This window comes from Lepeophtheirus salmonis, chromosome 3, assembly GCF_016086655.4.
Source record: "Lepeophtheirus salmonis chromosome 3, UVic_Lsal_1.4, whole genome shotgun sequence".
Taxonomy (NCBI): domain Eukaryota; kingdom Metazoa; phylum Arthropoda; class Copepoda; order Siphonostomatoida; family Caligidae; genus Lepeophtheirus; species Lepeophtheirus salmonis.
Genome location: NC_052133.2, coordinates 37,725,881 through 37,741,804, shown reverse-complemented (window position 1 = coordinate 37,741,804; position 15,924 = coordinate 37,725,881). Strand labels below are relative to the sequence as shown.

The following is a 15,924-nucleotide window of genomic DNA, read 5'->3' as shown; positions in this document are numbered from 1 at the left end:
ATATAATGATTGAGCGAATGAATTATCAGATTGTATTTCAATAGTGTATTATACCAATAAGTAAAAAAAAATATATATCAATATTAAAGTGACACGAAAGATTTCATTCAACTTCTTTAATAACATGTTTGTCTCTTTCAGATGTGTAGGGCACCTTTCCAGGAGCACTGTGCTTCCTTCTATTTGCATCCTTCCTCTTTTTAGAACTTTTAATGGTTTGATGTTCAGCGCGAGCATTTAATATATGTCTAGGAACCTTCTTATGTTTGGCTATTCGTTTGATTTGAGGGTAGTTACCATACTTTTCCTTCAACTTCTCATTGTATTGAAGAGCCGACCGTTGTCGATCTTTCAACTAAAAAAAAAAGAAGATGTTTAGACTAATTATTACCCTTTTGATTCAAATTAATACATACCACTCCAAGTTTTTCAGATGCCTTAGCTTTCCATAATCTAATATTCATTTCGTCGGATCCAGATATTATATACTTATTATCCAATGACCATCGTACACTTGTCAGCCTTTGCATTCTTTTAGTGTGATAGATTTCTCGAGAATGACCTTCCCTTACGTTGAATATCCTTATAGTTTTGTCATAACTCCCAGTAACCAGTTCCCTTCCTGTTGGAGCATAATCAATATCAATTACAGCAGAAACGTGATCCATGTGAACATTTATGGGTCGTTCTAGTTTCCGGAGATCAAATGCATAACAGTTATAATCCTGGAACGGAACAAAAGATTAGATGAAAATAGATTTAACACAAAATCAAATAAACGTACCTCATTGGCTACAGTAAAAATCATTGCTTCCATGGGATTCCAAGCTAATGAATTGGATTTTAATTCTAAGAAAACCTTTCTCATTGGATTAGCCTCTCTTATATCGTATAAAATAATAGACCTATCAGAGGCACAAGCTGCAAGTATGTTTTCTTGAACCATGTTAAAACGTACGTGATGAATTGAATCAACTCCCCAATGAAATTCTCTTAAAGGTACGTTTCTTCCAGCTTGCCATAAACAAGTAGAATCTCCACAAGTCGCAAACTTGTCTTCACTTCGATGATGCGAAATTCCATTTAAAATGCTTTTCGAGGACAACGAATGAACTGGCTTGATCATATCACTTTCATTATCAATAGGCACTTTCCATGTGTGTATTTGCTTATCATCTGCGATGGAAATTAGATGATTTCCGTCCCCAGAAAAAGTTAGACCTCGAGCAAAGCTTTTATGTCCTTCATAATTAACAACGCATTTACGAGTAGCTAAATTCCAAATACGAACTTCTCCGTCGTAGGAACAGCTACCAAGAATAGATAGACGAGAAGGATGTTTTTCTAGATAACTTATTCCATCACTGTGTCCATCTAAAGAGCCTAAGAAGGGTTTAGCAAATACTTTTTCCAATTTAACTGCATTTAGTGCACGAGTATATTCTCGAGCAGCTTCAAAAGGATGTTGTGCTGGATCAAAATTTCTATGAACTGAAAATAAATAGACCATAATTATAAACGCTTCCTAAATATGCAGACTTTTTCATATCATTATAATACATTGTTAAATTATTATTTTTTGCACAAACCCAAAATCTAAATCTAGAAATTACTTCATGTGAAAATCGGCAGTAAAGAAATCAATAATAATAATAAATTATTGTAGTGATTAAAATCATCTGTATTTTGGGCATGATATAAAACATCGAAAATCAACATGGTAACCCGGACATTTTAAAGAATGTTTTGGAGGATAGCAGCTTATATGTTATGACATTTCATTAGGTCAGCTACAATCAGCTGTGACAAAGAAGGAAATAAACAAGGAAATTGGCTAGAATTACTCCCAATTTCAATCCTCAATTTTACTCGGAGTCCATCAAGGACTTACACTTATAAATCATCAGCGGCACTCTCCGTCTTTGAATAGCACGCACGAATGTTCAATCAGGTTTTGAATATAATTGAATGTAGTAGGAAAGGAAGTTCTCTACTCAGGAGTTAAATAATAATGACAACAGCCCAGGAAAAGATAATTCATTTTCAGATTACCAATTCCAAAAATGCAGGGCATCTATAATTACACCCTTACTTTATTAAGCATCATAATTATACATCCATCTCCTCAGACCCGATATATTTAATATATTTGAAGTGTGAATATTTTATTTTTGTTTTTTTTTCATTTCTATTATGCATTTAAGTAAAGACTCGTCACATATGCATGTATTGTACATGAACTATAACTCGAATAAAATTATTTAATGCATGTTTAAATATTTTTACTATTAATCTTCAACTCTTTCATTAACCAAATTCTTTATTATATGCCAAAAAAAGTAATTACATGCAAATTTAAATCAATAAAAAGGGTAATGTAGAAAGTATGTATTTAAGTTTTTAGATTTTTTTTATACACCCCTATGTTCGTATTTGGAACATATAATGTAAAGGGCTGTGCACTACAATTGGAACAAACTCTGACCTCATCCCGATCCTGAACAAATGCATTGCGATATTTTTTTTTTTTTTTTTTTTTGGGGGGCAATTATTTAATTGCATATTTATTTTCAATATGACTTATGACTTCCATGGTCATCAATCATTGCCTCAATTCTCCCACGGAGTAACCATTTTACTTCATAAAGACAAATATAAATCTCACATAAACGGTCCAAGGGTTATTAATATTCATCTTGCATTTAAATTATGGTTTTACCATTGGTAGATGTTTTGAATATACACAGTTTTGAATAAAAAAAGGTTTGCATTATCTGGCCTAGCTTTCCATTTTTCTCTGTGGAACACCTTTTCAAGGAATAGACGCTTAATGAAAAAACAACAACAGAATTTCAAAACTATTAGACTGCGTGGAACAACTAGAATTCGTTGCTATTACTGACTTTATATCCTATTTCAACTCTTGCACGTCAATATTTGAATTTATAAAGTAAAGATAATCGTAACCATTTTACTACATAAAGAAAACATTTTATCTTCCATAAACGGTTACAGAGTTGTTTCCAATTACCCCAGCTGGACCAATTGCATCAATTTAGAATTTATGAATAACAAAAAATGAGATAAAATCAATAATAGCACTCTAGTATAATTAACTCTGGAGTTATTCCCGTTCAAATAATTTTGAAAATATAAATTAACAAAACACTACTTGATGAGTGATCGTGTTTGTACATCTGGAGAGCTGACAAAAAATAAAAATAAACGGAAATTTATCTAATTAGTCACCTAACCTCTTGTATGAGCAGGGGGAGGAAACTCGGCCGTGATACAATGATACATGATCTAGATGAGGTCAAATTTTGTTGCAATTGTATTGCTAGACCCTCTACATACTTTATTATAAATTATGTCACAATTTCAATGCCCTCCTACCTGGATATGTATATATTATTTAAAAAGCAATCTTTAACAAATATAAAGAAATGAGTAATGCAAATATAAATAAATTGTTTATTTATTTCTTGAGAAGTATAAACGCCCAAATACTTCATCTTATATGTAGAAAAATAAACTTTTGAATCTTATGCGGAGTAAAAACTGCACAGCAGCAGGCGGGTTGCTGCTATACTGGTGTTTTTTTTCTATATTTTTGTACAATACTCTAATATTAAAAATTAGAAGTGAAGGGATGATTGGATTAACCAGTTGCTTCGTCTGGGATTGCTGCAAATCTTATGAAAGGTGGTAGAACGCAAGGAGGTAAAGTAATTTTATTTTGTGGTGACAAATCCCTCGAGTTCTACAAAGAAGGACAAGAGAAAATGTAGTTTGTGCATGTATTAAGCGATCTTCACTTTAGTCTAAATTTGTGACAAGGCAAGTTAGGAGTAGGTTAGTTTTGTGACATTGGATTGAACAGGGCGTAATTTACATAACATTAGTAAACAAAGGTTATTATAATACATTGTAATAGAATAAGCTTTTTACTTATAATAATAAAAAAAGAAACATCAACAAAAAATCAAAGAATTTATTAATAATAAATTTGGTTTAGCAACATACTGAGAGGATTGTTACGTAGCAATCTGTCGAATTGTTTTTGTTACTGATTATTTGATCTACCGAACTTTAGCAATTTGTATCTCCGCATTTTCCTTTTAAAGTGGTTCACGTGTGAGGGCAAATTTGTTCGGTCATCTACATATCAGGCGTAACTCTGAGAGTATCCCTGTACACAATAACCGTTCATGAGTAATTTTTACGAGCTTAAACTTTATTTTTTCAACAAATCCAGAAGGCCACCACGCAAAAATTTTAACTTGGGTTTGATTGATAAATATATTCGGATTCTTTGGTTTTTTAATTATTGTTCTGGAATAAATTAGGTACTTTTACACTCAATTCAAATAGACAAATATAAATAGCATTAATTGTTTGAATGTTTAAATTATTTGATAGACAAAAACATGTACTATACACCACCAGCATTTTGTGTCCAAATGCATCCCCTATGCGTCCGTGGAACGAACAGGGTCATACTAGTAAACATACATATTTCGGTTAATTTTGGGGTGTGTATTCATACTTTTGGGATGAGATGAAAGATAGAAAATGATGTTAGCTATAGTCTGAGCCAAAGCTATACAAGAAACGAATACACAGTGATTAACCTTTGTCCAAATATACTTGATTTCAATAAAGGATCATAACAATCATAGGATAAAATTTCATTATTTTGAAGATTTTTGATTAAAATCATTACATAAAAATAAACAATTATTGCACTTTTTTGTCTGGTGAAGATTTTTCTGCTTCTTTTACCTTTATTAGTGTTTTGAACAATGATTTGTTAGATTCGAATGAGCTCTCGTTAACAAACAAACAAACTTTGCTTTAATAATATAAGCATAGTCTCATAGATAGTGATGAAAATCATGTTAATAATGGGCATAATTCAAATTCAACCTAACAACACTACGGAGCTTATAACAGGAGAATAAGTAGGAAAATCGACAACTGACAACAAAATACAGTTTATATTTTTATATTAGTGAGGAACACCGAAATTAACAATTAATTACCGGGTGGTCCATTAAAATCTGAACACTTTGAATTTTAAATTCAACAAGATATAATTGATCAACTAACAATAGAATTTCCACAAAATTAATACTACAAATAAATGTGAGTAAGACCTCTCTTAATCATTAAGTTAGCCACCCTTAGCGACATTGATGGCTTCACGGTGGCAGCAAAAGGCCTGGCACCCGCTGAGTATGTAGTTCGTCATAGCGTCCCAGTGCTGCTAAAAGTGGCTTTGAGGGCCTTGATGTTTGGATGACTAGACACTGCAGGCCTTCCCTCGACATGTACCCAAAGGGTGTAGTTGAAAGTGTTGGCATCAGGGCTGTAGGGGCCAGAAGGGAATGTTGTTGGCCAACCATTCCTGTGCCTTTTTTGAGGCGTGTGCAGGCGTATCCTCCGACTGGAAAACTATATTTCCTTCGGATAGTTTCCCTGCACCCACGGCAAAAGATTTTCTTGCAAGGCAGTCACATAGTCGGACCCTGTGAGCTTGTATCCGACCGGGAACTACACCAGAGGCGCTGCCTTGCTACCAGAGGCCATAAATCCCAAGGATATGTCGGAGGCAGGGTGCTTTCTCCTACTAAGTGTCCTCATTGATTCATTAATGTCTTCAAAGCTTAAGTACCTATGATTCTGCGTGTTCTTCACGGGGTCGACGGTACATGCCTTCTCGTCTCTAAAGATGATGACGCGTTTGGCTTTGCCCTACTTCAGCACATTCAAAAGAGTTTTGCAACAAAGGGGATGGGTTTCTTTCATTGCTGGTGGCCTCTCCGCCCACGAAAGGTTATTTCCACACACTTTTTTGATAGCTCTCTGGACAGTCTGATGTGAAACTCCCAGATCTCTTGCATCGGCCCTCATAGACTTAAAGGGATTCCCCTCGGCTGTTTTCTTTAACTCATCTTGGTCCAGTTTGACCTTTTTGACAGTCATTCTTCCTATCGGTCCAGTAGACGCCCAACTGGTTGGAGACTTCCATCGGGGGTTTTTCCATCGTCAAGGAATGTGCGAAAGGAAATTCGTCGATCATGTTCAAGTGGTATTTTCTCGACTTTTGCGTAAGCTACAGAGCTCAGGTTTGTTATGTTTTGTAACTAATTGTTTATACCGGAATATTAATTGATTTCAATCACTCGACCTTCATTAATTATTGAATTAGTAAGTTGTTTCGATTTCAATGGACAACCCAGTATAAGGCATTTTTATTGTTTATTTTTCAGGGAAATTTAGCAAGATTCGACTAAGGTGTGGATATGTTAAAGAAGAATGAAAAGTTGTAAATTACTAACTAAGAATAGTAAAAATGCAGAAAAACATTTAATTTATGGTTTAAAAAAGGTACACACAATCAAAATTAGAACTGCTATATTTTTTCCTTACCTGGAACTACCATAGCTATCATTTTGATGGCTTATAATTAGGTACTTGCTTTGTTGCCATGGTAGTTTTAATATGACTTCATTTTTATGTTTGAACGGTTATTAAGTTCCCAATTAATATTGTGTTTGTGATACTTTTACGGTGTTTTGATATCCTTTTCAATAGAAAAAAAGGATATATTCTGTGAAAACGGTTGTTTTTAAAAGATAACTGTTTTAAGGAGTTGTTTTCTTCAGATTAGCCAGAAAGTACCTACTAATTGTTTTGTAAAAAGTAAGAAAATATTTTTGTTTTGCAATAGCATCAATCTTACGTATACATATCTAATAATTAATTGTCTTAATTATGACATATTAATAAGATCCGTCAAAATGATGGTGTCAAGTGTTCGAGTTGGATTTAGTCACAACCATCTTATGGTCTGTTATTTTTATCAATTTTTTTTTCCCCACTAGGACAGGCATTCAGTTTTATTCAACAATTTTATAATACAGATTACATCAATATAATAATGTAGCAAGTAAAATGTACAACAAAATCTACATCCTCATTCTAATCAACATTGTCAATCTTGTATTACAATGCAGATTTACCTTTCAATCACCAAAAGCCATCGCTAGCTGCATGACAATACAATAATAATTAACCATTGCTCCCATTTAAAGTCCTAAAATAGAATCTTAATATAGATAAAATGCCGCCAAAGGTATTGTCTCATGCAGTGCTCAATTTGTATATTATATACTGCACCTTTGTAGTTATTGCGTCAATTTTTCCGACGTTACCCGAAGGTACTCTGTAATTAAACCATTTCTCAGGAGCGGATAGATACTTATTTTTAATGGCTTTGATGCTTTGCTGTGGAGTTCTTGAGATTTTGCGACGGCTTAAATAAGCAATGAAAGGAGTAAGTGTAGGTTGTGTTAGAATCTTCTCAAATACCAGGTGGAAAAACAACTGATCTTGATTTTAAAAGGAGTATTGGTCGCTGTACCGGATTTTTATTAATTTATAATTTAGAAGTGAAATTCAAATTTTTTAGGAATATTTAAAAATCTACAACATTTATTGAATTTATTACAACAAAGTATATAGGTGATTCAGTTTAATTTTGTCCAAGTAACCACTGTAATTGTGATAGACTATAACCAATAAAAATATATAAAGAATTAAGAGAGCAACGTGGGCAGTCACAACGAATTGGCATCCTTCCTTTACTATGCGTAATAGCTAAAATCCAGTTCAACCACTAAATATTAAAAAAATTCTACCTAAATTCCGTGTCTATTATGTATTAGAAACAATCATTTATATTTTAATGAATAATAATGTTTGTAGAAGCACTATTTAAAAAAATTATAACAAAATAAAAAAATTTCATAGATAAATTTCAACACTTAAATATTGCATTTAGGTGGATATTTTTTCTTTTTTTCTGTTGCTTGCTCCTTTTTTATATATATATACATATATATTTTTTTTTGGTTATAACTAGAGTTGACACGTTTGTAGTGAAAAAACTACGATTAAAAATCAGAAAAAGAAAAACCATTGTTGCGTGTTAACTTATCTCTGTGAAGCAAGAATTATCGCATATCTTTGGAGTAAATTGTCTCAAAAATGCATAATAAAATTAATATGTCATGACATTTCATTAGATCAGATACAATCAGCTGTGATGAAGGAGGAGGGGAAGAAAGAAATAAACCAGGACATTGGCAAGAATTTCTCCGATGTCGATCTTCAATTCTACTTCGAGTCCAACAAATAATTACAATTATATCTTCAAGGTTAATCTCCGTCTTTTAAGAGTACACACGAATTTTCAATCAGGTTTTGAACATAATTGAATGTAGTAGGAAAATAAATTCACTAATCAAGAGCTAAATATTAATGACAACAGCTGAGGAAAGAAAATTCATTCTTCACCATTTCCAAAAAAGTGGGGCAGTTAAAAAATACACATGATTTACATCACCAAGTATAAGTATTCGTATTTCATGAATACTTAAGTATAAGTACTAAATTATAAGACTTAATGACACTTCAGTACAAGTACCAATGTACTTGGTTCCATCCCTGGTTCCAATACCAATATAGTATAGTACCGTTTTAAATGTGTCAGTACCCCAGTATCCCTAAAGTACCTGTCTATCAGACAAAATTAGATTTAAGTAATATAAATTTAGTGGTAATTGGCTATTGCACATAAATTATATTAAAAACTGACTCATTTGAATATGTGTTTTTTATCAAAAACAAAAATCCTATTAAGTGCGATGGAAGTGGGGAAAAATAAATATGGAGTCATGGAATTAAATTCTGAGAACACTAAAAAAATTTATAGCCTTTAACGAATAATAATTTGAGAGGATGGAAAAAGATAACAGAGATAAAATGTTAAAAACATATGAAAATTTCGCAAATTCATTTAATATTTGACTTACTCATGTACATTGTACATACATAGATATCGTTCTTCATTATTTGCACCAAGCATAACACTTTGTAGATATCATTTAATTAGTCCATGTTATAGCAAGCAAATTGGATAACCCTTCTTATCAGATTATATAATTTAAATAATATTAAGAAAAATTTTAGCCGAATTAATATTGGGTTAATAGCATCCATTCCCGTGACCAGACTTTTATACTAAGAGGACCGTGGTTGGTTTTTTTTTCTATGTCACCTGATTAGCTTGAGTAGGAAATTTTATTTCTTGAATGTTTTAATGGTCTATTTTATAAAAGCCCAAAATTAAAAATCCTTATTTTAGGCAAAAATCTGCAATTTTAGTAGATTAAAGTTTAGCCCTATAACGTCATACATATCATAATCTGTAATTTGAGCAGTGACAATTGTTTGGCTCAAAAACTACTATAATGGATGTCATTGCAATTCTTAATTAATAGAACAAAGTTTCACTCCAGGGTATTTATAATCCAGAGCAAGGCTCGTCATTGTCATATTCTTGCCTATCTTGGAAGAGTTTGTACCACTTTTAAATATTTTTTTTACTCAGAAAAGTTTCCCATGTCATTGTCAACATTTGAAGTGTTTTGGAGCACTTATTTTCATTTTTTATAGAAAATTTCATGTAAACCCATGTTTTTCAATAGCAAAAAATCGTCAAGCACGCAAAATACTTCTAACCATTACGCTTCTCACAAACATACTAAACATATTTTATAGCTGAAACTGTAAATAATGTCCGTGACGAGTGTACTAAAAAATCAAGCAAATCATATGTACGTTACCCGCGAAATTGGAAAATTCATCTTTACTTTTTTATCACACCTCGTATAGCGGAATCATTTAAAAAAACACAACTTCAATGTTGTCACGAAGGATCGATTTTACATTCCGAAACAGTGGGACTGGACCACGGTCCTTTAGTTTGGAGTACAGCCATTATTTTTCTCTGACAAATAACAATGTATTCGTATAATATGACAAACAGATTTAATTAATATTACTCATATTAATGAGATCTTATAAGCGTTTTGGATATAACATCGAGCGTACACTTCATATTAAAAAATAATGAATATCACTTTAAATGCGGGTTAGCAACGAGTGTGCGTAGCTTAAGCTCAGCCATGTAGCGCTCTAGAGATTAAAGTACTCCCTGGTTCATCACGTCATAATTTAAACAGATTCCCAAGTTGTTATTATTATTCATTCATTCTTGAGGAGAGAACATCCAAGTATCGAGTAACTAAGCGTGAGTATGCTCATGAAAAATGGAGAGTAACACTGAAGATTTCTTGGGGAGTTATCTTCTATATTATTGTAATAAATTGGGTCTCTTCGTTGACCTCTAATAACTCCGGTCAATGCAATCATACAGAAAAAAATCAAATTTCTTACATATGTTACAGGTGTTACGAAGGTCAAAAAAGAGCTAAATCCACACGTTTTTTGAAAAATTATAAATCTATTTTTAGACGTGTTACATGGAGAAAATATTTTATATATATATATATATAAACAGCAAGAACAGTTAGTTAGTTACTATGATTTTTTTTAAATTTCAATTTATTACAAAAGGACCGATTAAATAAGAAAACTATACATTTTTGCTCTTAGAAAAGGACAAGGTTTCCAATTCCAAAAATTATGATCACGCATTAACCTAGTGACCGTTATATATTTATATTTCAGTTGAGGGGGTGAGGCACAAAAACCGTTATGGGTGGACACAGGCCCCGAATACTCCCTCCGTAGTTACGGCACTGTAGCTATCACATATCATATGACATATTTGTAAGTGCATTATAATATAATAACATGAAAAAATTATGTTGCGTATAAATATTTTGGAATAAACACTCTCCAGTATATATACGATGTAGTATCTTATGTTTTTAGGTGGTAAAACAAACTTATCACAGAGGCATCAAATACCCCACGCTAAGTAAAATATGTTTATACTCGTTAAAAAATAGTTACAAGTAAACAGAATGTATCTGATGACACACTAATCACTCGAATGCTAGCAAATGAAACTTAAAAAAACGGCACCTCGTAATACAAAGAGGAGTGTTTCTTAAATTAAATATCATACAATATATATTAGTATTGGATTCGAGTTATTGAGCATTGAGTCAAGTCGAGTTCGAGCAAAGATAAATATTTTATTTATTTTATTGATAAAATCTAAGTTCAACAATTATGTAAGTCAGCTTGAATACCTCAATTAGGGGTCATTCAAGTATTAAGCAAGTAATGTGGGTAATTTTGTAAAATATTTATTTTGCATAATAGGAAATTATGAATTTCCAAAGTTTATATAATCACAACAATGTATACATTAAGTTATTAATCGGGAAAATACTGAGTACTCCTGTAAGTCCCAAGTTCCCTGTTATATATTCCCTTCTATTAAGCTTAACTAGCTGTGTAAGTAAGGTTCATTTTATAACGCTTAACTGCCGTGGCCGGACATGGGTTAGCATATTTGGCCCCCTTGCCATAGTTTGGTGACCCCTTATCTACAACAGAATATTATGAGGGCGATATTTCATTTTAATTCATATGGAATGGACTCATTAAAAATGTAAAAACAACTGGATATGAGATTAATCTCAACTCGAATATTGTGTTTTTCGGTTTGATAGTGGTTCCCAGGTACTAAGGCAGTGCTGCAAATAACTATTTCATACCCATCGATCTTAGTGATCACCTAAATGTGTATTAAGAAAAGAATATATATTTGACCAATCACGAGTGTATTTCCACCGATCATTGATTGGTGACCGGTCGTTATTTACAGGAATGCTGATAAATTTAAAATGGTACTATACTAAATTTAAAACGTATTTCGGGAAGCGACTTATAGTAGATCTTCAGAAAGTCGAGTTTTTGTCAAGTTAAAGTAATAGTCGAATCCAACAATAATATATACAATATAGTTACACTAATTATGTTAGTAAATGGGCAATGAGTTTAAATAATTATAATGATTGGAAACACATATATTTTTTGCCTGTATATATACGTAAAGGAGCCTAATCACTGGAAGTGTTCTGATAATCGAATTTGAAATAATAATAATATATAAACACATCATATTATATATACAAATACAATTGTGACACTTTGATAAAAAATTAATGAAATAATATATACAAATACATTATATATTGCTTTAATAATAACTCCCATGAGAGTGCGTCGAATGAATAACGCGTGGGCACAACCCTCTAGTTGCTAGATAAGATATACATTTTGAATATGTATTTGTCTCATAAACAGTAGTAGTGTCCTTACCACAAAATTATAAAAATCCTCTACTCAAATCTGTCGAACAGATGTGATAGAAGAGAAGAACCCTTTAGCAGTTTAGTGTACCTAGTGGGAGTAAAAGGAGCAGTACAGTATAATAATGACGATTCAAGCTAGGGATAGAGACATTGATCGGTAAGTTCGTATATTCATTTTAACACACAAAATTAAACGTAATTAGTGCATTTCTCCACTAATAACACTGATTTTACACATTAAAAGGCACAATGAGAAAGTGAATATGTACAAAATACGTGTGGAAGAGCTTAAACGTCAAGCAGGGATCGAAAGGATTCTTGTATCAGAAGCCTGTGATGATATAAAGGACTACATTACAACAAATATGCAGTTCGACCCCTTACTGATAAAGAAAAAAGAGCCAAACCTTCTCACTTGCTGCGTTTCTAACAGTGAGAGAGTCAAAGAATACGAAAGGATGGCCTATGAAAGAAAATCCGAGCAATCTCGATGAGTAATCAATAATAGTTCACGGCATAATAGGACAATGATACAAAATCTGAGAAGTTGCTTCAATGGCTCAAGCAAAAAATTGTTTGTTCCGGCTAAATTGATTTTATGACACAGTTATATATATTTATCTACGGATATAATTAAGATATCATTTGTATTTATAATTAATATTATATTATTCAATTAAAAAACACTAAAATATATTTTATTACTATTTAATATATAGAAACGTTATTTTTCCAGAAAAAAACAACAACACATATTTCATGTTGTTATGATTTGAAAGAAATGATTATTTGATTTATATTCTATTAAAATGAAATGTATATTATTCGTTGCATGGTGTATAATTTGCTTAGGACTTTGTAATAAGATAAAAATATTTAAGAAATACTGGACGGACTGTAATTGCGGAGATGGAAGTCCTGGGGGAAACAAATACAACGAAAAAACAAAGTTTATGCACAAACGCATATTTAATGGCTATGAGCCCTACAAGTAAGTTATGTTTCTTATTTCAAACAATTAATCAACTATATATAATAACAATAATTAATTAAACTATAAGACGACCTTGGATGGCGTTTATAAAAATAATTAAAGAGTCAACTCCATCCTTTTGTGGCGGTGCAATAATTAATCAGAAGTTCATCCTAACGGCTGCACACTGTTTTTGCGATCTAGGATATTGTTCAAGAACTAAAATCGGTTACAAGGCTTCCAAAAATATTGAAAAAAATGTATACTATTTCACAGTACCAACAATAAAACATGTTCACAATAAAATGAAGACAGGGAAAACTCAAGCTAAAAATGTCATAATTTATCCACTGTACAACAATATTACGAATGACTTGGCAATAATAGAAATGAAAAAGACAATTAAAATCTCGAAAGAAATCATGCCACTTTGTTTGCCCTTTGGATATAAATTCCCTGATAATGAAGGGATAGGCGTTGTAGCTGGATGGGGATTTCTTCAGGAAAAAAGCTTTTCAAAGTAAAAAATTTAAATAAATAAACAGTCATTTAATAAAAATATATAAATTTTATGTCATGAGATTTAAGACTGCAGCATAATTTTATAAATAAAAAGTAAGTTACTCATTTAAAACAAACTTTTATAGAAGATAATTTAAGGAAAACAAACTGAAAATTGTATATTAGAATTATAACTTGATTCCTTTACTTTTACACAATATTGATTTAGTTTATAGACCAATGCAAGGATGAATAAATATCTCAAAACCATAAATATTATAACTTTGTTAAAATATAAGCAAGAATAATCTATTTTTGTTAGAGTAAAATTGAAGACATAGATTTGGTTTATTAAAGTCAAATGGAAAAACTTTGAAAAGCTTCTGCAAATAAATAATTTGATCAAATAAAAATGTAGGAAAACAAATGTACAACAAGTGAACTAGGACCTTCTCCGTTTCAATACTGTTCTTTCCCTTTTAAACACAAAGGCCAAGGAAATAATGAATGCATCTTTGAAGGGCCCCCAGGGAGCCAGGATATACATTGTCGAATGATCAAAAAAATCAATGATCGTCTTATACCGAAACCCGTGTTTCCTTTAAAAATAGAAAATGTAACATGCTATAAAGATGATCCGAAACATTTAGGATGGTGTAGAACGAAGAAGATGGAGGATCAAAGAAAAGACAATTGGGGATGGTGTTCTAAAAATTGCTACAACAATAATCAAACGAAGCATGTTTTTTTAAAAGAATTGCAAGAGACAAATTTACAGATATTGAATGACAATGAGTGTATCAAATACGGAGAATACTTTGACGAAAATGGTGTTTTATTCGAGATTAATCCTAGAACAGAATTGTGCGCTGCAAGAATTCAGGTACATCATTTTTATAGTCAAACTCTATTATATCCTCAAATACGTAATAGTTCACTCAGACATTTCATTTTTGGGTATGGTTTACAAGTTTGCCCAGTCGTCATATACTCTATTTCTATCTTGAAATTGGAGACAGCAAAAGTGAAAAATCATTGCAACCTTGTCATAGTAAGAAAAGACCTTTGCAAAGCGATTTATATATGATTGGGTTACCTCTTTTTGTAGGATCTATAGAGTAGATAAAGGATCTCATTATGTAAAATAGTTGTGGGTTCACTTTTTATGGAGTATCGGTGAAGAGGAAGTGGCTCAGAGTCGAACCGTGGACTGAAAGATGAAGCCAGAAGTCGATCACATCTCAGTATATAAGGCACTACGACTTTTTATTGTATTTATAATAAATAATGATGGCATCATTATTTTGAACCTCCTAATAATTTCCTCGGGCCCATCACCTAGTCCACAGTTTGAATCCGAGCAGTGGCGGCGGAACCAAAGGGTCCCCACATTAAATGAATTTATACAGTTATAGCAATAAACAAAATCCGTCTTCCTAAATAATTTTCAAGGACAAAATTGTCCAACCCCTTTACTCGGAAATACATTCCGGCCCCGATAACTGCGAGCCCCACTAACTCCCTCCCCTCTTATACTTCATAACAGACAAACTCACAACTCATCCATATAATAAGACCTTTCATCAACTCTCAAGATCCTCCAACGTGGCAATCCAATAATACATAATTCGCTTCGCTTAGCCAAGGTCTTTTCTTATTGATGAATGGTTGTGATGATTGAATACTTCAACTTTTCCCTATCTCCAATGTAGAGGCAAAATTGTAAACCATAATTTACTTTTCTTAGAAACGACTCACACCTGAACGATGGTCCAAGGATTTTAAACTGATATCCAAGGGTCATGTCATTACTTTAATGGGAGGGTCCGATGCCTGCCAAGGAGACTCTGGAAGTCCTTTATGGAAGTGGATGGGAAAGAAAGTGAAGAGGGCTTTTCTCGTAGGGATCGTGAGTAGGGGCAAAGGTTGTGGGCTCCAGAATAGAGCGGGAGTTTATACAAGAATTAAAATGTTTCTGGACTGGATCCATGCACATACAAATACAGCAAATTGCTTACCTTTGTGAATATCATGCTTCGTTTCGCGGACGTAGTCATCCGGATTCCGTTTCAGAATCTTCACCTTCATCACACCTCGTGTTGTTATTATTGTGACTGCTATTGATAATTTTAGAATAAAAATAAACAAACTTTTTTAAACACAAAAAGCTCCCTCTAGTAACGATTAATAAAATAAGTAACTTGGACTCTGGAAATAAATAGTGAACGCGCTCTTTTTTTGTGCTTG

The 15,924-nt window shown here is 32.4% G+C and overlaps 1 protein-coding gene and 1 non-coding gene across 2 annotated transcripts; one reads left to right on the top strand and one right to left on the bottom strand.

Moving 5' to 3' along the window:
- Positions 1-9: 9 nt before the first annotated feature.
- LOC121115023 (DDB1- and CUL4-associated factor 13) lies at positions 10-15,852 on the bottom strand. Its single transcript, XM_040709168.2, has 4 exons — positions 15,696-15,852; positions 785-1,491; positions 417-725; positions 10-355 (listed from the first exon to the last, which is right to left on the bottom strand). Exons 1-4 carry the CDS (start codon positions 15,763-15,765, stop codon positions 104-106), a joined length of 1,338 nt encoding a protein of 445 aa, XP_040565102.1. The 5' UTR covers positions 15,766-15,852; the 3' UTR covers positions 10-103.
- On the top strand, positions 12,203-12,915 carry LOC121115024 (uncharacterized). Its single transcript, XR_011779411.1, has 2 exons — positions 12,203-12,360; positions 12,448-12,915. It is a non-coding gene; the product is annotated as an uncharacterized protein (transcript).
- Positions 15,853-15,924: the final 72 nt, after the last annotated feature.